Genomic DNA, 26080 nt, shown 5'->3' on the forward strand with positions numbered 1-26080 from the left:
AAGTGACTTTTCAGGTATCATTTTTTTTCTGAAACATAGTTAATTATGTTCACCTATATTAAGATCCAGAGAGCTCTTGGTAAGTGATCATGTACAAAACTGAGATCCAGGCCACTGGACAGTAGAAGCACAGTTCCCTTCTTCAGGCACCAGGGCCTCTATACACCAATAGAAATGGCAGTATGCCTCTTCGTTTCTCTCCCCCCATTGCCTTGTGAAGTGCTTACAAGTCTTGTATTACACAGCTCTTTAGGGACCTCTGCTTTTTGAGTGCAGAGAGCTACTGACAAAATCCTTAGGTCAGCTGACTGGTTTCCTTCAAACCTCCACAAACAAAACTCTCCTCAGATGAAAGCATCATTAGAAATTTCTACTTAGCCAAATACCGTTTAGCTACATGCATTAAAAACATCCCTGTTTAATTGGTTTTTATTATTTTTTTGCTTTCTGGGTCACACCCAGCAATGCACAGGGGTTACTCCTGGCTCCCTCATGCATTCACGAATTACTCCTGGCGGTGCTTGGGGGACCATATGGGATGCTGGGAATCTAACCCGGGTCGGCCGCGTGCAAGGCAAACGCCTTAACCGCTGTGCTATCACTCAAGCCCCTTAAATGGTTTTTAAAATGTGGCCATATTCAAAAGTAGACAGTTTTGTACGTATATGGAAGTCATAGTGTGATGGTATTTGGAGGTGTTGTGTTTTGTTTTCTTTTCCTTTTCCTTTTGGGTCACCTGGCGATGCACAGGGGTTACTCCTGGCTCATGCACTCAGGAATTACTCCTGGTGCTGCTCGGGGGACCATATGGGATGCTGGGGGGTCGAACCCAGATCGGCTGCGTGCAAGGCAAATGCCCTACCCGCTGTGCTTCACTCCAGCCCTCATGTTTGGTTTTAAATATAGCCATGCAGTTCTCAGGAAATTAGAGGCCAGGAGGCTAATGCATATGCTTCGCTGAGGCACCTGACTCGCAACCCCACAAGGACTCAGTAGGCTGCGCTCTGCAAACTGCAAAGAGGGCCCCCATGAGGCATCAGACTGCTGGCATCCTCCTCTTCAAGCCTCAAGAGATGTGAGAAGGGGCTGTAGCAATATGCAGCAGTAGGGAGCTTGCCTTGCGTACAGCTGGCCCCGATTCCATCCACGGTACCCACTGTGGCTCCCCAAGCCCTACCAGGAGTAATTTCTCAATGCAGAGCCAGAAGTAAGTCCTACCTATCAGGTGTGGCACAAAAAAGTGAGAAATGAGTAAATTACCCAGTTTTAGGACAGATAGCTCTAGCACCGAAACTCAAAAACCTGGAAACATCCCAATATGACTGGTATTTTTCTTTAACTGGAGAGACATGTCTCAGTGCATTTCTGGAAGGGGACCCTGCGGTCAGGCCCTGGTGCCAGAGCGCAAACAAGGGGCACTCCTTCCTGGGACCCTCAATGGGAAGGTGGGTTCATCTGGAAAATGGGGAAGCCCTTTTCCCCTGGAACCACAGTGGCTTCCAGGTGAGCTTTGAAAGCACTAAGCAATGGGCTGCCCTGGACCTAGAGTGTAGGGTGTAGGGACAGGGGTGGCTCAAGCAGAAGTTGAGGTCTAGCTTGGTGGGTGTAGATGGCAAGGGTCAGAGTGGCTATTCAAAAGAGCATCTTTAAGCATGGCCCCAGGCTTGGTCTAAGGGGTGGGAGAAATTCCTTGCCACGGCAGCTCTCCACCCTGCATGTGGATGGCCAAGTGCCCCCGAGTCCCTCAGTGCAGGTACCTGTCACACACTGCTAGGAGCTGGTCTACACCAGGGCTCACCTTCTACCTAGAGTGTTGGAGAACACTCTAGTATGGGGGTCAAGGGATTGAGGCCTCCAGTCAGTTTAATAACCCCCAATTCCACCCCCATCACATACGAGTGTACACAGGTATTTGGCATCTTGCTGGTGCCAAGATTTGTGCGTGAACATTCATGCTGAGACCTGTGCCCTGAGAGCCTTGTCCCCTCTTACCAGGCTAGCAATTCTTGGGGATGGGAGAGGCCAAAATGCCAGGGCCCGGGACCTTTTCTGGCAGTAGCTATTTGGTCTGAAGTTCCTTGGCACAGGAGTGGGTGTGTTTGGGGTGTGCTGTGCTCAGGGGCTACTCCCAACTCTGCTTGAGGACACTCCCTTTAATGCTCGGGAGCCTGTGCAGTGCCAGGAGTTGAATCCAGGACCTAGCACATATGAGGTAATCTGAGTGCTGGATTATATTAATATTTTTTATTCTTGATTCATTTTGGTAACTGCAACACCCTAGTTAGCAGATGAGATTACTTAAGATGTCTGGATGCTGGTTCTCGCGGTATTAGCAAGTGCATTCACACAGTCTGACATCATATCTTCCAGTATTTGTTTCCTACTTGGGCACCAAGTTCAACCTTTTTACTTTTCTAAACTGCAGTCAGGGGCCAGCCAGAGCAATAGTACTGTTAAGGCACTTGCCTTGAACGTGACCAAGCTGGGTTCAGTCCTCGGCACCCCCAAATCAGTTCCACCAGGACTGATTTCTGAGCGTTGACCAGGAATAGCCCTGAGCATGGCTGAGTGTGACCCAAAAAGCGACAACAAAAAACTATTGCATTCATTCATACATGATATCCTTATTCTCTCCATCTCAAGTAATGTTTCAGGGGAGTCGGCCTGACTCAGTAGTACAGAACTTACACTATGGGTTTGATTCCTGACACCACCAAAAATTACTATTACATTTGGTGAATTTTTGATGCATTTTGCTATGTATGTTGCATTGTGATAAAAGTGTCTTATGCTTTTTCTTAGAATTTGTAAACTGAACCATGAAGCACTAGCACCATATGGTTTAGTACATGGTCACTTTCTTGAAATCAACCATATGTATTGAGAAGAACGTTTATTCTTCATTTTTATGTTACATTTGCTGTTTACATATTCTTACTAATTTCCTTTGTCTAATATTCTTCATTTTTAAGAGATACTTCAAATTCTTCCATTAGAATCGACAATTTCCCCTCTGATTTCTGAATGTCAGTAAATGTCTTTTGTCTTTCTTAAGGAATAGTATGGCTGGTTGACAACTGTTGGTAGACAATTATTTTCCCTCAACAGTTATATAAGGATCTGGTAGTTTTAGTAGTAATAAAATTTTAAGATTTTTATTTCCATGAACCCACCACTCATTATTATTTTTTTCCTTTTTGGGTCACACACAGCAATGCTCAGGGGTTACTCCTGGCTCTGCACTCGGGAAATTACTCCTAGCGGTGCACAGGGGATCATATGGGACACCAGGGATTGCACCCAGCTCAACTGCATGCAAGGCAGACGCCTTACCCACTAGTATTGCTCTGGCCCCTGCACTCACCATTCAACCGGAGACCATTTAGGAGTTTAAGTGGGACAGCTAAAGTACTAACACAAATGACAATCACCAAATTATAACAGCTATATAATTCACATAAATTACTACTGCAATGTTATGTAGGTGTGTTCTGAGGAATAAATGTAGTTATTACATATAGATAACGAGCTACATATCTGCAGTTAAATTTGCAAAATATATGAGGAGACTGGAAGAATATTTTTAAATGTTTATTATTGATAAATGTTTTGAGACATCAAATCAGGAGAAGTCTGTAAGAATAAAAACGTTTGGGGCTGTATTTACAAATTCAAACTACCCCTACAATATCGTATTTTCTGGACTGTCTGGATATAGGAAAGAACCTCTATAGTATTTTTTTTTTTTTTTTTTTTTTTTGCTTTTTGGGTCACACCTGGCGATGCACAGGGGTTACTCCTGGCTTTGCACTCAGGAATTACCCCTGGCCGTGCTCAGGGGACCATATGGGATGCTGGGATTTGAACCCGGGTCGGCTGCGTGCAAGGCAAACGCCTTACCTGCTGTGCTATCTCTCCAGCCCCTCTATAGTATTTTTGTTTTAGTGTTTGGCCACTTCAACAGTGCCATGTGATACTGGCCATTGAACCTGGGGCTCGTGCATGCAAAACATCTCCCCATCCCATGAGAAAAAAAGATGCTGGTTCTAGCACGAATTTGCATCTTCACCTTCATCCATGTACAAGGGCTAATTGTGTATGTAAGGGAAACCGACTCAATATTCTGTATACTTTGAACACAGTGTTCTGACCAGTGTTCTCAGCTGGGAGCCATGTTCCACCCCTTATGGGTCCCCAGGATATTTCAAGAAGATTACAGATAAAAAATCGGGCAAGGGAGTGGGCTGCTGGCAGTTGCCAGGAAGCCAACAAATAGTACCAAGGTCGGAAGGGACCCATGGTCAGATAGAGGTGGCCAGGCATTGCTAGCAGTAAACATGGTGGATCTGAGTTTAACAGAAAAGAATTTTAAGTTCCCAGGCCAGAGTGAAAGAAGTATAGCAGGTAGAAGCTGCCTTGCACAAAGCTGACCCAAGTTCAGTCTCCGGCATCCCATACGGTACCCCAAGCACTAGCAGGAGTGATCCCTGAGTGCAGAGCTAGGAAGGAGTGAGCCTTGAACACACTGGTATATCCCCAGAGCAAAAATTTTAAGTTCCTTTAAACCTCTAATTTCTGTCTTCTATCTGTTTCCTTGGACTGGAGTGATAGCACAGTGGGTAGGGCTTGCACACGGCCAACCCGGGTTCGATTCCTCCATCCCTCTCAGCCTGGCAAGCTACCGAGAGTATCTCACCCGCACAGCAGAGCCTGGCAAGCTCCCTGTGGCATATTCGATATGCCAAAAACAGTAACAACAAGTCTCAATGGAAATGTTACTGGTGCCCACTATTCCCCGTGATAGACAAGCTTCTGTTCCTGGACTAACGGGTGACTGAGAAAAAACAAACACACATTTATAAGATGACCCTTTTTGAAAACAGCATTCCTGGCCATATTTCCCAAAAGAAGTCTTTAGTAGAAGGTTGAAAGAGAGCTGGACATTTGGGATACTCATTTCAGAGCGGGTTTTACATTTAAGTGGGTATGCCTGGCTTCAGGCCACGGGCAGATACCATTTTAGAAAGCTAATGCTTAGAGGGAGGAATCTTAAAATGGGGCTGCATGGAAATGCCTTCCTGGGTACTTGGGAAAGGGAATAAGCTTGTTCTTTAAGAATTCAACTTAAAGATCAACATTTAAGAAAGAGGACAGAGCTAGACAAAGTCAACCAACCAGAGGAGAAAGACTGAGCTTCAGGACAGCAAGACCTCACTGTGAAACCAACTGAGTATTTTTCTATCTGTAAAGGAAGCACGTGTATCTAAGGGAGGCTTGGTGGTTCTGCAAGAACAGCAGTAGGAGGGACAGTGAAGCACGATTGACACTGGAGATTGGACAGACTGACTGTCATGGTCTCATTAGCAGACCTCTTCTTATTAGGGGTCACACCACATGCTCTCTCATACCATCTTTAGAAACTTTGGTCCTAACCACTTTTGTAAAAAGTACTCTTTAAAAGTTGATCATCCTGGAGAAAACTCAGGTCTCTTTCCTAAGTCTGATCCTATATCTGGACCAGACTATGTATTCAGCTCAGTGGCACATAATTCTACTTTTTAAATTGCATGTCTACTAAGGAAGTTTCTGATTTTACATTGGTCTCAAGTTGAGCCATGTATTATGGGCCATGTGACAGTTATATTTCTTATACACTTCCATTCTTCATAACTAGCTTATGATTTTATTTAGGAAACTTGTAAATATGAGACCCCCTCCCGGCCCCAAGGGAATCAGCCCTGGCAGCCAACCTCCACAACCCAACCGAGGACACACTTGGGCCAAGCCTCACGCATGAGGGAAGTCCCACTGAACCCAGGTAATGCAGAATTTTGTGACCAAGACTCTGGGACTTGGAAGCAGAGATCTGCCTGCTTCCCCCAGTCTCCGGCAACCCAGGGGTCACACCCATAAGCCATCTCCTGCCGTGCCAGATACTCTCCTCATAGGCCACTGTCCAGAACTCACGGCTGCTTCTCCCGGAAGGGAGCATAAAATGAGGCCTCCATACCATGCCACCGGACTTCACACCAGGCTGTTTTCACTTGGGGTGCCCTAGAAGGGGGCAGGTGAAAGCCCTCCCTACCCCAAGTGACCCAGCCCTGGCAGCCGACCCCTACAACCCAACTGCCACCAAGCTCCAGGCCACTTTCCACATGCTCAGGCCAAGTCTCAAATATGAGTGAACATATTCCTGGACACATCGTAAGACACTCCCTACTCATTTTCCATGATTACCACAACATATGTGATGGGGTTCAGACACTAGGCAATAAATCATAGAGGGAAAAATATATATATGTATATATATATATATATTTCTGACTGGGAACACCTATAAAGGCTGCCCCAAACAAAAGCCTCCACCCCTCTCGAGAGCCTGGCAAGCTACCAAGAGTATCCTACTCACAAGGCAGAGCCTGGCAAGGTACCCGTGGCATACTCGATACAAAAACAGTAATAATGATGGTTCTCATTCCCCTGGCCCTGAAAGAGCCCCCAGTACACCACTGAGCTACACTAGCACGCGACAGGGACTAATGAAGACGTTACTGGCGCCCGCTCGAGCAAATCGATCAACAATGGGATGACAATGATGCAGTGATACAGTAAATATGGTTAGGGGGAGGCCTCACCTAGAGGGCAACCATGTTCCGTATGCTAACACTGTGGAAAGGCTGCACAGGTAGGGGGCAAAGGCAGCACTGCCATTTCTCACGTTCATTCTGCCTTCTTCAGTCAAATCCCTTGTCACTATGTAAGTCTCGGTGAAAGTTAACATTTCAACACTGTTAACATTTCCTCTCTCCATCATAAAGAACGTCTGATTTAGAAGAGAGAGTTTGCAACGAGAGAGGGCTCAATGCTAATTCACATTTTAACTTTAAAATAATTCAAAGAGCAATTATAAGAATGAGTCGAAACTCATTCAGAGATGGAAACACAATAAAAACTGTGTTGTTCAGCATGGTCCACAGTGGATTTTGGATGAACTAAGCCAGAAGGATAATTTGTTTACTCCTTCATCTTAGATACCACTTCTTCCCATTAGCATGGGGGAAATTTTATGCTTTATCATCTAACTCAGATTTCATATTTCCTCCAGCCCACTCATGCAAGTCTGTATACTTTATCAGTAGAGGTCAAATTCTATATGGCATTGGCACTGTTATTTTACTTGGTATTGACATTATTCACCATTCTTTCTCCATGACTGAAATATTTTATAATATGAATGAGACATTTAAAAGAAAAAGAAGCCATGTTTTGGTATGAACTTTTTATCCTTTATACAAATAAATCAACCCTTTCTTTGAATTCAGCCTTTTTACGGTTTCAAATTTTAATTACATTTAGTAGAAAAATAGTGGTTTCATTTAGTTGATAAAATTTTTAAGAAATTCTACGATGAAAATGATAATAGAAAATTATAAAATTATATTCCCACCCGCAAACAAAAAAAAAGCTTTTCAGACATTTATTTACACAGTAAGATATTACACTGAACTGCTCTCTTAGGGCCCAGGTCCCCAGCTCACAAAAACAGTAAAGAGAAGGTTAGTTGGCTAATTGAGGAGCACTCTGACCTTTACTCATGACGTTTCTAAGTCCTGAGCTGCGGAGGATCCTTTGGTGGATCACACGAGACCAAAGAAAGGCTTTCCCAAAGGAGCTCCAGAGCTATCTATCTCTTCTCCTTTTGTTTTTTGTTTCTGGGAGGCCACATCTGGTGGTGCTAAGGGCTTACTCTTGGCTGTGGTCAGGGATCACTCTTGGTGTTGCTTGGGAAACCATATGGGATGATGGGGACCAAATCCAGACCAGCTGTGTGCAAAACAAATGCACTCCCCTCTGTAATATTGCTCCAGCCCATCCAGAGGTACCTGGCTTTCACTCCTGTGCAGAAACCAGAATCTTCACACCTGGACCACATGAAGCCATGCCACACTGTTCCCTCATCAGATGTCCTTTAACAACTTCTTCGAAAAATGGGGAGAAGAAGTGAACAGAAATGCCCACAAAAAAGATACATAAGGCCAAAAATCACATGAAAAAATGCTCTACATTGCTAATAAGAGATGGAAATCCAACCAACAATGATATATCACCTCACACCACAGAGACTGGCACATATCAAAAAGAACAAGAGCAGCCAGTGCTGGCGTGGATGCTAGGAGAAAGGGACTCTCCTTCATTGTTGGTGGGAATACCGACTGGTCCAGCCTTTTTAGAAAACAGTATTAGCATTCCTAAAAAAAAAAAAAAAATAGAAATTGAGCTTCCATCTAACCCAACAATAACACTTCTAGGAATATACCCCTGGGGTGCAAAAACACAGCATGACATCTGCACTTGTATGTTCATTGCACACTTCACAATAGCTAGAATCTTAAAGCAACCCAAGTGCCTGAGAAACTCTGGTACATCTATACAATGCAGGTGTTAAAAAAAAAAATGAAGTCATGAAACTCACTTATAAACTGATGGACATGGAGAGTATCATGCTGAGAGAAATGAGTCGGAAGGAGTCAGAAGGACAGAGATAGAATGGCTGCACTCATTTGAGGGATATAAAAAACAGTATGAGACTGAGACCCAGATACAGTTAGAAGCAAGGGTCATGATTGGTCCATGGTTGGGAACCTGCCTCAAGGGCTAGGGGAGAGGGCCGTTGGAATACAGAAGGGACTACTATGACAACAATTGGAAGGGATCATTCTGGATGGAAGATGTGTGCTTAAAGTGGGTAAAGGACCAAATATAATGGCCTCATAGTATCTGTATTGCAAAACATAGTGCCCAAAAGGAGAGGGTGAGAGAGGGGGGAAGGAGAGAGAGAGGGAAAGAGGGGGAGTGGGGACACTGGCGCAGTGGTGGTGGGAAATGCACACTGGTGGAGGGACAGGTGTTTGAACATTTTATGATGAAACTGGATCATGAAAACTTTCTGTGTATCTCACAATAATTCATTTTTTTAAAAAAAGCTGGTTGTTAGAAAAAATGAGGTCATGACGTTTGCATATAAGTGGATCAGCCTGGAAAGTATCATGCTAAGTGAAATGAGTCAGAAAGAGAGAGACAGAGATAAAAAGATTGCACTCATCTGTGGAATATAGAATAATAGACTAGGAGACTAACACCCAAGAATAGTATAAATAAGTACCAGGAGGTTGACTCCATGGCTTGGAGGCTGATCTCTCATTCTGGGCAACTCAGAGAAGAGAACACCAAGTAAAATGTGGTCAGAGGTCATGCGGGGGAAGGGTGATGCGTGCTGAATGTAGACTAGAGACTGAACGCAATGGCCACACAACACCTTTATTGCAAACCACAACACCTAATCAGAGAGTGAGAACAAAAGGGAATACCCTGCCATAGTGGCAGTGTGGGGTGGGGGGAGACAGGACTGGGGAGGATGGGAGGGATGCTGGGTTTACTGGTGGTAGAGAATGGGCACTGGTGAAGGGATGGGTTCTCGAACTTTGTATGGGGAAAACATAAGCACAAAAATGTATAAATCTGTAACTGTACCCTCACGGTGATTCACTAATTAAAAATAAATAAATTATAAAAAAAAGGTGGAATCCCAAAAACAATTCAAATGATCAATGAAACCAAGAGCTGGTTCTCTGAAAAAATTAACTAGATCATAAACCACTAACAAGACTCAGAAAGAAAGAGAGAGAACCCTAATGAACCAATTCAGAAATGAAAGAGGTGACATCACAACAGAAATTACAGAAATCCAAATCAGAGATTACTTTGAGAATATGCCATGAAACAAGAGAACCTTAAAGAAATGAGTAAATTCCTGGACTTCTATAATCTCCCAAGGCTGAACCAAGATTTGGAAGAGGGAGGGAGTGAGAGAAACAGACAGGATGGATCGCATATAGAGAGCTATAATAACTCTTTCCCATTTTCATCCTTTCTCTTCATTTAACCAATCTTGGTTGACTTCTCAGGATTTTTTTTTTTCTTTTTAGAATTGTGAGGGCTTTTTAGTTAGAAAAAGAAGATCTTCTAAGCCAGAGATTACCCTCACTCTGGAACTTTTTGCAAGCTACTTGCTGTTTTGCACTTCTATAAAATGGAGGATAATGTAGAATTCATTGAGCTGCTTTGGAATAAAAATTTTTAAAAATGAGTAAGTTCCATTTTAAACAATACTATTTACTAATAATTTAAACTTTGAATTTATTAAAAACAAACCTTAATTCACAAATATGATGTACACTGAGCTTTAACTCCAGTAACCATGAATACTAAATACGTTCAAAGTACCATATCAGAGACAGCTCAATGGGACTGCACACATGCTTTATATGTAGAAGACTTTGGGCTGGCCCCGGGCACCATAAGATCCCTCAAGCATCCCCAGAGCAACTCCAAGCACAGAGCCTGGAGTAGCCAGCCCCTGCATACTACCACACAAGCAAAAAGCACCGTATCAAGTACTGGGTAGATCATAATTGATGGCGACATCCCTGTCTTCCAAGGGTTTACAACCTAATGGAAGATATATGCTCAGTTAAATTACTCAAGGGCAGAGATGAGGGCCATAAAAGAACTATGACAAAGTGGTGAAGAGGTCATTCTGATCAAACCCTCCGTAGACTAAATGCTGAGGATTTAGTCTGGAAGGATTTCAATTTAAGGTCTGCCAAAGAGAAAAAAGGCAAATTCCAAGATCAGAGTATTCCTGTTACCAAGACGCTTGAGTAAGTGGATCAGGGAAATACTGAGCAACAGTGAATCAGACGTGAGAGTGCAGGTCAGGAGGAAACTAAGACTAAGGAGTAACCCCTAAGGAGTGTGGACTTATTTGTAAGGATGTTATGAAGGACCTGGGTCTGTGAACTCCAGATACATTCACAGTGCTTGTGAAGGGAGGGAGTAATTGACATCCCCTCTTGAGAGGCAGACACTGGGGCAAGAAAGAGGACCTATCAGAATACTGTTAGTGCTGTGAGGGATGGCACAATTTCAATGTCAAAACACCAGTATAAGGAAAAGAGAGGAAGACTAAGTCAAACATGCATCTCTGTCTGCTAGATCAATGCAAGTCAAACAAACACCTCAGCCCTACACTTAAGAATGGGGAGGGGGGCTGGAGCGACAGCACAGAGGGTAGGGAAAAACTTTGCCTTGCACGTGGGCGATCCAGGTTCAATTCCCAGCATCCCATATGGTCCCCTGAGCACCGCCAGGAATAATTCCTGAATGCAGAGCCAGGAGCAGGAGTAACCCCTGTGCATTGCCAGGTGTGACCCAAAAAGCAAAAAAAAAAAAAAAAAAAAAAAGAATGGGGAGGATACTGGGGACATTGGGAAATGTGCACTGGTGGAGGGGATGGGTGTTCAATCATTGTATAACTGAAGCTCAATCATGAAAGCTTTGTAATTGTATCTCATGGTGATTCAATGAAAAACAAAAACAATGATAAATATTTTTGCATACTTCAAGGAACTTAGAAAAAGAACAAATTAAAGCCAAAGCCAGTAGATGAAAGGAAATAATAAAAGTTACAGTGGAAATAAGGAAAACAGAAATTTATAAAGATATTGTAGAGGCTGGAGCAATAGCACAGCAGGTAGGGCGTTTGCCTTGCATGCGGCCGACCAGTGTTCGATTCCCAGCATCCCATATGGTCCCCCTGAGCGCTGCCCAGGGGTAATTCCTGAGTGCAGAGCCAGGAGTAACCCCTGTGCATCGCCGGGTGTGACCCAAAAAGCAAAAAAAAAAAAAAAAAAAAAAAAAAAAAAAAAAAAAAAGATACTGTAAAAGCTCAGTGAAATCACTATTCACAATGGCCCAAATCTGGAAAACAACCCAAATGCTCAAGAACAGACAAATAATTTAGTTATGGAGTATAATACACTGTGGCATGTTATGCAGATGTTAGAAAAAATAAAGTCACGAAATTTTCTCATAGATGGATGACATGGAGAATATCATGCTGAGTAAAATGAGTCAGAGGGAGAGGGACAGACAGAATAATCATATTCATCTGTGATATAAGAGAATAATAGAATCTCATGTACGGCCATCAAACATCAAAATATTTGATCCAAACAATTTGGATCAAAAATTCAGCCACTTATTCATAATGATCCAAAGACTCACTGTCCTTCTCTCGAAAGAGCATAAAACAACACTGCCATAGCCATGCTGCCAGACCCAGCACCAGGCTTTTCATTTGGGGCACCCCGGAGGGTGAGTGAGGCCCCTCTCTACCTCAAGGGACCCAGTCCTGGCAACCTGAAAGCTCCAGAACTCAATCATCGCCATACGGCTGCTCTCCACACGCTTGGGCGGAGCCTCACCCACAAGTGAACTTTGCCCTTGGACATGTCATACATCATACCTCTAATATTTTAAGAGTAGCACACCATATTTGGTAAGGTTTAAAGTAGGAGGCAACTAATCTTGGAGGGAAATATACTTTTTTACAGATATACCTATGTATACACACATATACACACGCATACATATAAATACATGTAAAAGCATTTATAAGCACACAAGGTGCAATTTTCAACACGTTAGTAATCTCTTATAGAAGGGCTTAATGGCCCCTGGGTGAAATACAACCATCTTCACATGCATTCCTCTAAGGAAATGTTTTTGGATCACTTTCAGCCACTTATTCATAACAAACAATACAAAATGAATTATTTTGGTTCTGCCTTGGGGCTGGGGTTTGGGTTGGAAACATCCCAAATATGGTGGTGGGAAAGTGTTATGGTGGTGGGATTGGTATTCGAATACTAAATATAATAAAATATTGTGAACTACTTTATAAAAATAAAATAAAATAGATTAAAAAGAGAGAAGAATAGTCAGAGACAATAGGAGTGAAGTCCAGGGGGACTGGTCCTTAGTAGGAAGTGTGCTGTGAGGAGAGAGTCAGAGACCACTGTGACAATGACAGTAGGAAGTGATCACTCTGGACAAGAACTGGGTGCTGAAAAGACATAAAGTGATATATATTCTATCCTTTCAGTTACAGTATTGCAAACCACAGTGCCTAAAACGGGCTGGGGGGAATGTCTGTCATAGAGAAAGGAAAGAAAAGGGACATACAATGGTGCAGGGATGGGTGCCTGAATGTTATACAACTGAAAATTGTAAATTACTCGATTAAATTTTTTTTTGAAAGATAAATGAAAGCAAGAGCTGATTCTTTTGAGAGGATAAACAAGATTGACAAACCATTTCTTAGCAATACTTATGAAGAAAAAAGGATTCCAAGAATCAAAAATGTGCTATGAATGACTTCATGCTACCAAGGTGAAGAACACAGTGGAAACATAAATTTTCAGTATCACACAATTTCCCTAAGCTGAATCCAGGGAAAACAGAGAAGTTTAAAAAGGTCAATTACACAAGGAAACTGATTAAGCAGCAATCAACCTTCCCTCAAAACAAAAGCTAAAGTACTCAAATCTAACAAAATCAATGACCTGGTACTATTCTCAAGTTCTTAAAAAAAAACTGAAGAAAAGGGAACTTTTATGAAGCCAACATTACCCTGATAGTAAAAGCAGACAGACTTTTTGAAAAAAAAAAAAAAAAAAAAACAGGGGCGGGAAGAAAATTACAGATCCCTTACAAACAGAGACAGAAAAACCCTCAGGGAGCTGTGGGAAGCGCGGAAGCAGGCGCTCTGGGCTCGCGCGGCCGCTGCAATCCCGAGCCACCATCCTGCCTGGGCGCTTACTGGAAGGTTTCGGCTGCGCAGTCACCAGTCGATTCGACCCAGTTATTTGACGACGAATCGGACCCCTTCAAGGTGTTGAAGGCAGCGGAGAACAAGAAAAATGAAGCCGGCGGGGGCAGCGTTGGGCCCCGGGTCCAAGAGCGCCGCTCAGGCCGCCGCGCTGACCAACTCCAAGGCGGCGGGCGAGCAGCTGCGGAAGGAGTCGCAGAAGGGCCGCAAGGGGACAAGAGGAGCCGCAGCCGCCCCCGCGCTCGAGAGAAGGAATAAGACGTGTTGGAAGAAGACCTGATCAACAATTTCAGAGTGAAGGGAAAATGACTGATAGGAGACCAGAAGAGCGACCACCTCGCGAACGACGCTTGAAAAACTACTTGAAGAAAAGGGTGAAGGCGGAGAATTCTCAGTTGATAGCCCGATTACTGACCGGCCCATCCGAGGCCGTGGCCGTCTTGGAAGAGGTAGAGGAGGCCGTGGGCGTGGAATGGGACGAGGAGATGGACTTGACTCTCGTGGCAAGCGTGAATTCGATAGGCACAGTGGAAGTGATAGATCTTCTTTCTCACATTACAGTGGCCTGAAACATGAGGACAGCGTGGTGGTAGCGGATCTCACAACTGGGGGACTGCCAAAGATGAATTAACTGACTTGGATCAATCAAATGTGACTGAGGAAACACCTGAAGGTGAAGAACATCCAGTTGAGACACTGAAAATACGGAGAACGAAGTTGAAGAAGTAAAGGAATAGGGTCCAAAAGAGATGACTTTGAATGAATGGAAGGCAACTCAGAATAAGGACCGTGCAAAAGTAGAACTTAATATTCGAAAACCAAATGAAGGTGCTGATGGACGGTGGAAGAAGGAATTTGTTCTTCATAAGTCAAAGAGTGAAGAGGCTCATGCTGAAGATTCGGTTATGGACCACCATTTCCAGAAGCCAGCAAATGATATAACATCTCAGCTGGAGATCAATTTTGGAGACCTTGGCTGCCCAGGATGTGGTGGCAGGGGAGGAAGAGGAGGCTGTGGGCATGGTGGGCATGCAAGTCGTGGTAGCAGAACTGACCAAATACTTCTGCTCCTAATGTAGATGACCCAGAGTCATTCCCAGCTCTGGCTTAATTGGATTGCTATAAAGACAATCCTGGTTCCTTTGTGGACCCTCTTGTCTGAGGTTTTGCATGCTTAAGGATCCCAACTGACTAAGAAATTAAAAAAAAAAAAGACTCATTCATACCATTCACACCTAAAGACTAAATTTTATCTGTTTTGAAAATGAACTTCTCTCACTACACAGAAGTAACAATATGGTAGTCAGTTTTATATTTAGAAATGTATTGGTAGCAAGGATGTTTTCATAATTTTCAGAGATTATGCATTCTTCATGAATACTTTTGTATTGCTGCTTGCAAATATGCATTTCCAAATTTGAAATATAGGTGTGAACAGTGTGTACCAGTTTAAAAAAAAATCCTCAATGAAATCTTACAGAAATAAATAAAATGCACTGACACAATATACATCATGACCAAGTGGTAAATGATTCATGAACTGTACACATATAAACTGACGAAATTCACTACTAACATCAAACTCAGTGGTAAGCAGACAACTAAAAGTTTTTCCTTTTTTTTTTTGCTTTTTGGGCCACACCTGGTGATGCACAGGGGTTACTCCTGGCTCTACACTCAGGAATCACCCCTGGTGGCGCTCAGGGGACCATATGGGATGCTGGGAATCGAACCCAGGTCGGCCGCATGCAAGGCAAACGCCCTACCCACTGTGCTATCGCTCCAGCCCCTAAAAGTTTTTCCTTTAAGATCAGACAAAAGTCAAGGAAGTCCTCTTTCTCCACCATAATTCAAGACAGTATTGGAAGTCTTAGCCACATTAATTGGGCAAGAAAAAGAAAGCAATCCAAATTGGAAAATAAGTGAAACTATCATTATTTGAGTCAGTCAGGAGCAAACTCTCACCACAACCAGGTGTGGCCCAAAAACAAAACAACACAACAAAATCATTATTTGCATATGGAATGATAACGTACATAAGAAAATTCAAAAACCAACCAAATATATTAGAAACAAGTAAAGTGTCAGTCTACAAAATTAGTACACAAAAATCTGCTACCTTCTATATGCTACAATAATCTAAAAGAAATCAAGAAACAATCCACTTACAACTATAATAATTTATTGCCTAGATATTGACTTACAAAGGAGGTTAGAAGACTTTTATGTTGAAAACTATTCCTGTGTTGAAATAAAATACACAGACACAATCCATGCTGATGGATTAGGAGAACTATCACTGTTAAAAAGGACCATCCTGTCATACTGATTCAACGCAGTCACCATCAACATTCCAAGGAATTCTTCAAGAAAACAGAAAAACATTCCTAAAATTTGTGTGGAATCACCAAAGTCCCTAAATAGTCAAGGCAATCCTGAGAAATATGAAAATAGGAAGGACCACATACTCCAAAATTAAGATATGCTATGAAACTATAGTAATATAAACAGTAACTGGAATTAAAGCAGACATTCAGACCAATGGAATAAAATTGAGACCTCAGAAATAAACCCTCAGATATATGGACAGTCAGTTATGGCAAAGGAACCACAAACATAAAATGGAGAAAGAAAATCCTTTTCATTGATTAGTACTGGAAAAACTGGATAACTGATGCAAAGAAATGAAACCGGACTACTGTCTCACTCCATGAAAAAAATTAACCAAAAAATGGATTAAAGATTGGGAAAGAGAGGCACTTGGTGGGTAGGACCTTGCCTTACACACTGCTGACCTAGGTTTGGTCCCTGGCACCCCAGATGTTCCCCCCAAGCACTCCTGGAATAATTCCTAGCAGCAGAGCCAGGAGTAACCCCTGAGCATCACTGGGGGTAGCCCCCCACAAACAAAAATGGATTACAAACATTGATGTTAGATCTGAAACCATAAAATACACAGAAGAAAACATGCAAGACACAAAAAAAGGTGGGCTTCAATGCCATTTTGGTGATCTGACTCCATCAACAAGGCAAATAAAGCAAAAATAAGCAAATAATATTACATCAAACTAAAATTTTCTAACAGTGTTCTGCACTGTGAAAAAAAGTGTAAAAACAAAATAATACCCTACTGAAAATATTTCTATAAGATACATTTTACAGGATAATAAACTACATACTCAACAATGAAAAAAATCAACCCCATTTTAAAAATGAGAAAAGCTAACCACTTTCCCCAAAAACATATACAGATGGCCACAGGCCTATTTAAAAACAAAAACGAGCTCCTTAATAGTCATCATCAGGGATCAACAAACAGCTGTGAGAGTGACCTGCATTGAAAAGACCAGGAATCAGTGCTGGTTTAGGGAAGTGTAAAGTGATTCAACTTGTCTAGAGAACAGTCTGGAGATTTCTAAACCCACTGAGGAGAGATGACAGATGGGCGGCGGCTTTGCATGTGCAAGGCCCGGGTTCCATCCCAGTGCCAAATCGAGAAGGATCTCTGAGACCAAGACTGAGCACTGCCGGGTGGCCTGTCGTCCCCTGCCCCCAAACCCACATCTAAAACAGCAATGAATAGCAGCCACACATCTAGGCATATAAAGAAGACAAACTCCATGTCCACTGCAGGGTTGTTTACATCAGCCAAATGGAAACAACCCAAGTGTCCAACAATGGGTAAGTGAATAAAAAAGTTCTGATAAAATTACACAATGAAATTTTACTCAGCTACAGGAAAAAATGAAATATTGTCTTTTTGCTAAACTTTGGCTAGAACTGGAGGGGCTGATGGTAAACACATGAGGCAGAAGAGGAAGACAAATACAGGATGATCTCACTTATTAATGGCATTCAGAGAAATATACCACAGGAAGAGAGAATGTCAAAGACAAACCATAGACTCTAATACCAAATTGAGTATACCAAGAGGCAGGGTAGGGTTGAAAAGTCAAATGGACTATGGCTAAGGGTAAGATACTGTCACTTTGGTGGACACAGAGTGGTGACATTACACCCCTAAAACATTTTAAAATGGAGGGCTTGAAGCATAATACAGTGGCTAGGGTGCTTGCCTTGGAGGTATATGGTCAAATGAGCTCAAATTCCATGTTGCCACGTGTGCCAGGCATGTTCTTGGCACCCAAGCCACTGTCACATCACAGCCAGATGTGTGCAAACACCACTGGTAGATATTGTGACTAATAACCAAGAATCCAAGCACCAGTCAGAAAGTGTGAGCCCTAGTAACCCCAAACAGAGTACCACAGTGACCCCTCACCCTGTGAGCACCGCAGCTAGAGCCTGTGTGCCTCAGCCAGGAGTGCATGTCAGCAAGCAGAGATGCATGCCCCACAGCCAAAGGAGCACAAACCCATGAGCCCTGTACCCTAATATTCGACCTGCTATGAGCACCACAGCAGAGTGAGTGAGTGATTTTTCCTGACATATGATGCCCCATCAGCACCACAGCAGACTAGGTGGGCCCCGTATCCCACCAGCAACCCCTGCCAGCATCACATTGAAAACTGTGAGTACCATAATAAGGCTGTATGTGGACCCCACATGGCAGCATCAACAGCAACGAGGGGGAAAGTCTGGGGAGGGAATAAAATTGTGTTTATAGAACTTAAGTGCCCAAGAACAGATGACTGAATAAAGAAACTCTGGTACATCTATTCAATGGAATACTGTGCAGCTGTTAGGAAAATTGAAGCATGAAATTTCCTTGTAAATGGATGGACATGGAGAGTATCATGCTGTGTGAAATGAGTCAGAAGGAGAGGAACTGACATAGAATGACTACATTCATTTGTGGGATGTTTCAAAAAACATAACATGAGACTAACACCTGAGATCAATAGATACAAGGGCCAGGACATGGCTGCAAGCTGGCTTCAAGTGCTGGGGGAGAAAGCAGTTTGGATAAAGAAGGGGCCATTATGACAAAGATAGTTGGGAGTAATCACTCTGAACAAGAACTGCTGAAAGTAAGTAAAGGGACAAGCACGATGACCTCTCAGTATCTGTACTGCAAACCATAATGCCCAAAAGGAGAGAAAGAAGGAAAGTGCCTGCCATAGAGACAGGCTGGGGGTGGCAGGAGGCAAAATGGGGACATTAGTGGTAGGAAATGTACACTGGTGAAGGAATGGGTGTTGGAATACTGTATGACTGAAATCCAGTCACCAACAATTTTATAACTGTGAATCTCATGGTGATTCAATTAAAATAGTGTTTCTCTCTCTCTCTCTCTCTCTCCTTCTCTCTCTCTCTCTCTCTCTCTCTCTCTCTCTCTCTCTCTCACACACACACACACACACACACACACACACACACACGTTTGAGGCCACACCCAGAGGTGCTCCAGGCTTACTCCTGCTCTATCTCAGGGGTCACTCCTGGTTTGCACAGGGGAACATACGGAGTGTCAGGGATCAAACCCAGGTAGGCCACTTGCAAGACAGGCACCATACCTGCTGCACTATGTCTCCTGTCTTCTCTAAAACAAAGAGAAGGGGGCTGAAGCGAGCTCGATGGCGTAAGTGCATGCCGTGCATGAGCGGCCCAGCTGCAGTTGCCAAAGCGCCATGGCTCCTAAGCAACACCACTAGCAATTCCAGAGTACAGGGCCTGTGGGAACTGAGTAGCTCTAGGTGTGGGACAAAACGAGAGGGAGAAAGAGGGAGAAAAAGTGTGGGAGAAAGAGGAAGAGAGAGAAGAGAGAGGTGAGGGTAAGAGAGAGAGAGAGAGAGAGAGAGAGAGAGAGAGAGAGAGAGAGAGAGAGAGAGAGAGAGAGAGAGAGAGAGAGAGAGAGAGAGAGAGAGAGAGAGAGAGAGAGATGTGAGAGGAGATGGAGAGACAGAGGAGAGACAGAGCGCAGTGTACCCAAACTGCTCTGGAACCAGAACTACTATTAATGATTTAGTGACAAGTCGCCTGAGGCAGGTCAATGGGCCATGGGAGCACAGGCCGGTCACTGATGTGCAGACACCAGTGCTGACCTCTGCCCAGTCACGTTCTGCCCACACCTCTGGACACTTGTGCATCTGAATGCAGGCCCACACTAAGCTGCTAAGGAGACATCTGGCCACTGGCAGGAGCAACAGAAAATCTGACTGAGAGTGAGGGTGGGTGGAGAGAGAGCACTTGAGGGTCTGGCGCTTTGGAAATTTCCCACTGGTATCGGGGTCAAGACCAAACTCAACCTCACAGTGGCACTCAGGCTTCCCATGGCCACTCCTGTCTCTGGCCACGCTCTGTGCTCTGCGTATCCGCCATACCCACTGTCCCTCTCACTCCCCTTACATCCACACTTTTATTCCACAGGGCTATTTTTGTTTGGTTTGGGGCCACACCTGGTGATGCTCAGAGGTTACTCCTGGTTCTGCCATCAGGAATCACTCCTGGCGGTGTTCAGGAGCCCATAAGGGATGCTGGGGATTGAATCCAGACCAGCTGCATATAAGGCTTTATCGCGCCAGGGGTACTATTTTTTTGGAAGGGGTACACATCTGCCTGTGCTCAGGGCTTTCTCCTGGTTCTGCACGCAGGAATCACTCCTGATGGGACTTGCGAACTATATGGCGTACAAGAAAGATTCAAAGATCTTTCTTGTTTTGCTGTTCTTCATGTTTTTGCTTTAGGCTACACCTAGCTGTGCTCTGGCTCTGTCCTCAGGGCTCACACCTGGTGGACTCAGGGGACCAGATGGGGTGCTGGGGATCAAACCTGGGTTGGCCGTATGCAAGGCAAGTGCCTTCTCCACTGTACTGCCTCTCCAGCCCCTCAGATCTCTTCTGGCTTCGGGGTGGATGCCACAGTGTGGTGATGGTGGTAGGAGAAAACAAGCCTGCTCACACACAAGGCCCGGGAGCTTCTGCGGCCCTCTTGGAGGTTATGTTCTACAGATTAATGTCCCGCAACCAAAGACGCGCCCGCGCTGCTCCATGACGCTGAGTGATGCTTTTGGACAAAAGTCGATGGCCACTGCCAACTAATTTGGAGGAGTTACTGGGCAACTGAGCTGGCTTTGGGAGCACCTGCCTCCGAATCATCTCGGGACCCAGGAACTCTGTCCACGAGGTGTGCAAGGGTGTCTGGTGAGGGCAGGGCACCAGCTGGAAACAGCCAGCAGCCATTACCTGGTCATCCAGGGGGATCCCGCTGCTCATCTTCACTCGATTTCCCTCCGGGTGATAGTCATCTGCATCGTAGAATTTCCACCCGAGCTTGGAAACAGAACGAAAGGAGCCTGTAGTGGGCAGGGCGACTCATATGACTGCCGCCACGAGGTCCCCAACAGCAGCTCCGCTCTTCCCCTGCCTCCCCCTACCAGGACAGAAGAGCGGTTTGATTCAGCATCGTGCTTGGGGCTCACCCGTCACTATCTGTAATCACCCCAATGAGAAACCAAACTGCAGCATGAGTCGAGCTCTGTACCTGTTCGCACTTACACGCCAGCCTGGCCTTAGGGCTGGGGGAAGGGAGAGAACAGGAGCCGCAGCAGGGCGTGCCCCTGGGAGACAGAAGGGCGGGTTACCTCGGATGCCAGCAGGGCGCCCACGCTCGATCTGTGGAGAGGATGCAGATGTCAAACGACCACGCCCTCCCAACCAGCCCATCCCCAGTGTCCCCCAGAACTCAGATGCAAAGGACACTGATGACAATCTGGAAGTGGTTGCAATGCCTTGTTGGTTTTGTTTTGGGGTGATGCCCGGAGGCGCTCTAAGGTCACTCCTGGCTCTGTGCTCAGGGACTGCTCCCAGTGGGTGCTTGGGAAACCACAGGGTTCAGGATTCTGACCCTGGGTTTCTGGCACGCAAGGTATGTACTTCAGCCCAATGCACTATTTCTCCTGCCCTGACAGTGATGCTCTTGACCATGGAATCTAGAACATGGTGTTAGTTTCTCCAGGAATTTAAAGAAAGAGATCATGATCCACGTGCCGCTAATCCCTGCCCCCAAACATGCCATAAATCTCATTAAACTCCTTAAGTGTTTTGGTCCCTGTTTTACAGATTTCTCCCAAGTGGTGCTCGGGAGACCTGAGAGCCCTTCTGGTGGTTCTTGGCCCACGTGGCCAGAGGTCTTGTGCAAAAGCCTGAGAATGTGAGACTGCTCAGCCCTGCAGTGATCGGGCTCACCCAGGCCACCCGAGGTGCTCAGAAACTCCCAGGGCTGCCCCAGGTGATGCATAAGAGACCAGGAGGCACTGCGGGCACAGAGTGCTGGGCATGCACCCTGACTACTGTCCTAGCTCCAGCCCCTAGACGTTTATTTTCTAAGAAAAAAAATACTGACTTCATAAAGTGCTCGAAACTCTCCTGAGGACGCTAGGCGGGATGTGATGGGGATTAGCCTCCTCCAGCTCCTACTAGGTGCAAAGCACAGCAGTGCCTGAGGCCTAAGGGAGACACATTTGAGTAGAGAGAGTACAAACGGGGAGGCCTTGCAGGTCCGATCCCCAGCAACCCATTTGGTTCCTGCCAGGAGTGATCCCTAAGCACAGAGCCAGGAGTAAGCTCTGGGCACAGCTGGGTGGGGCTCCCAAAACAAAAATGAAGAAATCAATAGATGAGACACACTCTTAACAGACACAAGAGACAGGCCAGCCCTTAGGACCCAGGGCTCTTGGCTCAGAGTATCTGATAAAGATCTGCTGACTTTAATTAAAAGGCAGTACAGGTAGTGGAAAGGCCTTGGGGCTCTGAATCTGAATCTCGGCAGGTTCTCTATTCTGTCATTAAATGACTAGGCTCCGGTGTAAGGTGAAAGTATTTTCTCACCTGTAAAATGAGAACGGAGCTATATTACTCATACACCATGTATTCATGGCATTTAGCCAGCACTGAGTGAGCTACTCGCTGGCCGCCAGAGGCTTGGTCTGTGCCACGGAAGAGGGGCAGAGAAGGCAGAAAGAAATTAATTTCTTTCTGGCTTTCAATTTCTAAAGTGTTGCACAAACACCATTTATCACCATCAGAATTTATATAACCGCTTGCTATTTATCAGACCTGGTCTCCCAAATTTTATATACCAACTCCACAATTTAAAAAAACTGTGTTTAAGATAACATGGTTACAATTATAGTTTGGTGCATAGTTATTGCACGGCCAGTAGCAAAAGCTCCCCACCACTGTCCTTATGTTGCTTCTAGTCTGTCTCTTTTTTCCTCATTTTTAACCCCTCCCCCTTCTACTTGGTGACCTCAACTTTGTAATCAAAGTCCAAGGGTTTGTAATTGGTAAACATTTATCAACTGCACAGTGTTTACTTGTTTCTCAGGGGCCACACCTGACAGTGCTCAGGACTTACTCCTGGCTCTACACTCAGGGATTACTTCTGGTGGGGCTCAGGGGACCAAATGGGGTGCCAGGAATGGAACCCACGTTAGGCACGTGCAAGCCAAACACCCTGACCCACTGTGCTACTGCTCTAGCCCCTCTACCTATGTATAGTATTCATATTTTTATATAATTGCTTCACTTTCTGAAATTAAATCTATTTAAAAAAACTTTGGGGGGGGTCGCAGAGGTAGTATCTCTCCAAACTTACTTGGAAAATCAATCCCCTATTTGATAAATCTACTTGAAATGTCTCAGTCCCACTCTGAGCTCCAGATACTTTCCTTCCAAATCTGTCTTCTGTTCTCATGTCAGCCTGTAAGAGAGGTTCCCAAAGTACCTTGTCCTGCGATTACCTATTCAGAAAACATATTGCTCCAGGCTGGAGAGGTAGTCCCGAGGTGTGCCTTTTACATGCCTGATCCCAGCTGAATTCCTGACACTAATACGGTCCCTAGAACACCACCCAAAGATGCTCTCAAGTAGTGCTTGGTATGACCCCAAACTAAACATAACTTTACTCAACAATCCCTAAATTCAGCAGAGGCTGCTTCTCCCAGAAATCCTGGAGTGGCACCTTCTTTGGGAAACACTGGTTTATTTCTCCCTTCTCCTAGCTGCCCAGGTGCAATTCTTAGAACCCTCTTGACTTCTTTTTCATATTCCATGCACAACTCTCTTATTTATATTCCATAACGAATCTAACATTAAGCCACCCCCTTGCCCTGCTGGGATTCCCTGATAACCCAGGAAGCAATCAGGCCCCAGGGCCTTGACACGTTCTAGACCCTCTGCCACAATGCTTTCCCACTGTTCTCCATGCTTATTCTCTTCTTCCTCCTCTCACATTCCTCAGAGGGGCATCCCTTGGCCCTCCTGCCTGGCGCTCAGCTCCACTCACTCCCCAGCCTCTCCCCAGAGGTGCCCACCACCAGCACTTTTGGTTGATGTAGATGTATTCGCTACATCCCCATAGTGGCATACAAACTCCCTGAAGGTGGGGATTTTTGTCCCACTACAGCGACAATCACGAATGACTGAATCCAATAATTTTTTTCTGAATGCATGAAAATAACCATCTTAATCGTACAGGCCATACTCCCCCTCGCCTGATGCAAACGTGACTCAACTGCCCAAGCTGGCTCAGCAGGCGAGGGTGGAAGCAAGTCCCGCCATTCCAAAGTCCCTCATGCCAAGCACAGGAGCAGTTTTACACCATACCACTTTTAAAGCAGACAGCTAGGAAACTGCAGGTGCTGAGTCTTAATTTCATCCCAGTTACCTGTCTTGGAGGGTAAACATGTCCCCCCACCCCCCCCAAATGCTCCTAGAGATAAATCTATCTACCTGAAGCAAGCTTTGTAAATGGGTACAACCCACACGGGTGGTTTCTGACTAAGGAGCGTCTAGAGGCTTTTGCAGGTCAAGACAGCTTAGTTTAGCACAGTGGGCAGGATGCTGGCCTTGCACCCAGTGGGTCGGGTGCGCGACCTCCAGCGCCCAGTACGTCGCCGAGCAGCACCCAGAGCGATGCCTGAGCACCCCCCGGGGAGTTTAGTTCTGGATTCTTTTCCTTTTTTCTTTTTGCTTCAGTAACTGTTTTACCGGAAAGTCCCAGCAACTGGGCACAGTTAAGAGTTGGCTGGTATCAGGGAACAAAGGTCTCTGTGCACAACCGAGACTGTGCGAAGCTTTACGCCGCCCGTCAGCCCCTTGCCTCGCAGCTGACAAAAAATACAGCCCAAGTGGACGGCAAGCACTGCCGGGCACGCTGGGACACTGTCACTTAAGAACGGGAAAGACCACGGACGGTCCAGTTCACTTTTCAAAACCGGAAGGTGCAGGAGCTCGCTGGGAGGCTGACGTCGGGGCAGGGGACAGGGGCGGCCCGCAGGGCCCGAGGCGGCCGGGACCCCCGAGCCGCTGCTGCCCGCGGCGGGACTCGGCCCGCGCCGCCCGCCCCGGGACCGCGGGCCGCAGGGACCGCTCCCGCCTTCCTCCCCGCGAAGGGGAAGGGCACTCCCCGGGGCTCCCGCGTCCCCGCGGGCCCGTCCTCCCGCCCCTCGCGCGCCCCGCCGCCCGCCTCCCGGACATACTTCCCGGAGCCGCTCACGCCCATCACCAGTAGCGCGCTCGGGGCCGCCATGTCTCCCGGCTCGCTCTGCCGCCGGCTTCCGGCCCGCCTCCCGCTCGCCCCGCCTCTGCTCGCCCCGCCTCCCGCTCGCCCCGCCTCCGCTCGCCCCGCCTCCCGCTCGCGCCCGCCTCCCGCTTGCCCCGCCTCCCGCTCGCCCCGCCTCCCACGCCACGCCACGCCCTCGCTGCCCCGCCTCTTGCTCGCCATGCCCTCGCTGCCCCGCCTTCTGCTGCCCCACCTCCAGCTTGCCCTGCCCCCTATCGCTAGGCTTCCTGCCCCCTTATAGCTGACCCTGAATTTTTTTTTTTTTATTAATGAATCACTGTGGGGGTACAGATACAGGTTTACATATTCTCCTGCTTGTGTTTCAGTCATATACAGCTTGAGTATCCCTCCACCAGTGCCGTCCTCCGCTGATGACCCCATCATCCTTCCCAACCACTCCCACCCCATGCCCCTCTCAACCCCGCCTCTTTAGCAGGGCATATCCCTCTGTTCCCTCTCTCCCTTTGGGCATTGTGGTTGCCAATGGAGGTCTTGGGTGGCCAATGTGTTCTGTCTATAGTCTGCTCTGAGCACGCCTCTCCCATCCCGAGCGGATCCTCCCACCACATTTTTGCTTCTCTATCTGAGCTATCCTTTCCCCTGCATGTGAGGCTGGTCTCCAAGCCATGGAGCAAATCTGGTACTTATTTCTGATATTCTTGACGGTTAGTCCTCCATTCTGTTGTTTTATATTCTGCAGATGAGTGCATTTCTTCTATGTCTGTCTCTCTCTTCCTGACTCACTTCGCTTAGCATGATACTTTCCATGTTGATTCACTTGTATGCAAAGTTCATGACTTCGTCTTTTCTGACAGCTGCATA

General features: G+C 45.8%; 1 protein-coding gene and 1 pseudogene across 7 annotated transcripts in view; one reads left to right on the forward strand and one right to left on the reverse strand.

The window, feature by feature from the left end:
• The window catches only part of IDNK (IDNK gluconokinase), a 30090-nt gene extending 4801 nt beyond the window's left edge, over nucleotides 1–25289 (reverse strand). The window contains exons 1-3 of one of the 7 annotated variants that reach the window (XM_055120822.1): nucleotides 25176–25289; nucleotides 21176–21306; nucleotides 20878–20964 (exon numbers count right to left, since the gene is read on the reverse strand). In XM_055120822.1, coding sequence (XP_054976797.1) covers nucleotides 20878–20907 — 30 coding nt within the window. In that variant the 5' untranslated portion in view covers nucleotides 20908–20964; nucleotides 21176–21306; nucleotides 25176–25289. Of the gene's footprint in view, nucleotides 1–20877; nucleotides 21065–21175; nucleotides 21307–25175 lie in introns of all 7 variants that reach the window. The other 6 variants (XM_055120839.1, XM_055120829.1, XM_055120814.1 and 3 more) reach the window with 6 other exon arrangements.
• LOC101552851 (plasminogen activator inhibitor 1 RNA-binding protein-like) lies at nucleotides 46–14843 on the forward strand (annotated as a pseudogene).
• Nucleotides 25290–26080: the final 791 nt, after the last annotated feature.

Source organism: Sorex araneus, chromosome 1 (assembly GCF_027595985.1).
Source record: "Sorex araneus isolate mSorAra2 chromosome 1, mSorAra2.pri, whole genome shotgun sequence".
In the NCBI taxonomy this organism is placed as follows: domain Eukaryota; kingdom Metazoa; phylum Chordata; class Mammalia; order Eulipotyphla; family Soricidae; genus Sorex; species Sorex araneus.